The sequence below is a fragment of the Buceros rhinoceros genome, unplaced genomic scaffold, assembly GCF_000710305.1.
Source record: "Buceros rhinoceros silvestris isolate BGI_N320 unplaced genomic scaffold, ASM71030v1 scaffold40674, whole genome shotgun sequence".
In the NCBI taxonomy this organism is placed as follows: Eukaryota; Metazoa; Chordata; class Aves; order Bucerotiformes; family Bucerotidae; genus Buceros; species Buceros rhinoceros.
This window is the reverse complement of record NW_010407257.1, coordinates 7,233-8,621: the sequence shown is the minus strand read 5'-3', so window position 1 is coordinate 8,621 and position 1,389 is coordinate 7,233. Positions and strand designations below refer to the sequence as shown.

Sequence of the window (1,389 nt, the reverse complement as noted above, 5' to 3'; positions counted from 1 at the left end):
CCTGCCCCCCCTGCCACTGTCCACCTGTCCTGGCAGCCCCGTCATGCTCTCCTTGGTCCCAAGTCTTGTGACAAAAAGAGTGGAGAGGGAGAACAGGGTGGCAAGCGTGGGGTGGGACCTCCTGGAGCACATGACTGTGGCTGGCTCCACAAGCACACTTGAGGACCCACGTTCCTACCCCTAGCTCCTTCCACCCTTTGGTCCCAGGCACTGGAAACCTCACAGCAGTGGACGGAGATCCTTGGAGTTGGCCGAGCGCCTTCACTTCGGAGGGCCCGGAAAGAGAATATACCTACCATGGCAAAGGCACTGGCAGCTCTCCTCTGGACGCCCCCTTCCTCTCCCTCCACTCCCCCAGCCCCAGCAGCAGTATGCGCGGTGAGCGCATCTTGTTGCCCGCGGATGGCACGCTCGCTCTGAGCCCAGCACTGCAAGGGGAGCCAGCTGGGCTTTAGAGAGCTCTCCTTGCCCAATGCAGAAGTGTTAGAGTGGTTGTTGTCTCTCAACACAGTACAGAGCCTTAGACACCACAGAGTGGTCTCATGGCACATCTGGACATCAGATGGGAGTTGGGAGATCTGAGTGAGGTCCTGGCTATTTTAAATTAACTCATTCTGCCCAAACCATGGGTTGATGTTTCAGTAATGCTGCTCAAAGCTCCCTTGCTCTGTCTCGTCGGTGTGCACATGGGTCGTGTGAGTGCCTGTACTTCAGGGAGGTAGGGAGATGAGGAAAGGTGGCTTTTAATTAAAAAAAAAAAAAATCTAGCTGTGTATTTGAACACTTCTTGCCTTTCAGCAGACACCTGGTTCGGCATCAAAGGAGTAAGTGGAAGCCTTGTAAAACGAGACATCAGTCCAAACATCTGGCCCCTTCCCTTGGCCAGCAGAACCTAAACCTCAGCTGCCTTTGTTTGAGTTCGTGCCTGTTCTCCCAAAACTCCTCTCCTCCTAGTACGACTATCAAGCCAGAGCCAAATGCATTCACAAAGTGTGGGCAAGTCTCCTCAAGACCATGGTTGTTGGTTTGGTTGGGTGTTTGGTTTTGGTTTCTTTTGGATTGTTTTTTTTTTGGTGGTTGTTGCTGTTGCTTTTTTTGGTTGGTTGGTTGGTTGGTTGGTTTTTCGGTTTGGTTTGCCTTTTTTAACTTGGTTCGTTCATTCGTGCTGGTTGAGATTTGCTCTTTTCGGACGGGAGGGAGAAGTGCCAATACAATCAAAGGCTCCTCCAACACTATGCATTCACTGGCAGTACATTGGATGGGTCCCTACCTGTGACTGCACGTTGGCTCCAACCTGGGCCCCTTGGTAAGAATCCCCATTGAGAGACTGCACGCTCATGAACAAATCTCCAGAGTTTGACATGTTAAAAGAACTGGAAGAACCTGGAA

General features: G+C 51.6%; 1 protein-coding gene across 1 annotated transcript in view; it reads right to left on the bottom strand.

Moving 5' to 3' along the window:
• Positions 1 to 1,378, bottom strand: part of LOC104491916 (pre-B-cell leukemia transcription factor 1-like) — a 9,528-nt gene extending 8,150 nt beyond the window's left edge. Inside the window, exon 1 of the mRNA XM_010134402.1 lies at positions 1,271 to 1,378. Coding sequence (XP_010132704.1) covers positions 1,271 to 1,363 — 93 coding nt within the window. The 5' untranslated portion in view covers positions 1,364 to 1,378. The remainder of the gene's footprint in view (positions 1 to 1,270) is intronic.
• Positions 1,379 to 1,389: the final 11 nt, after the last annotated feature.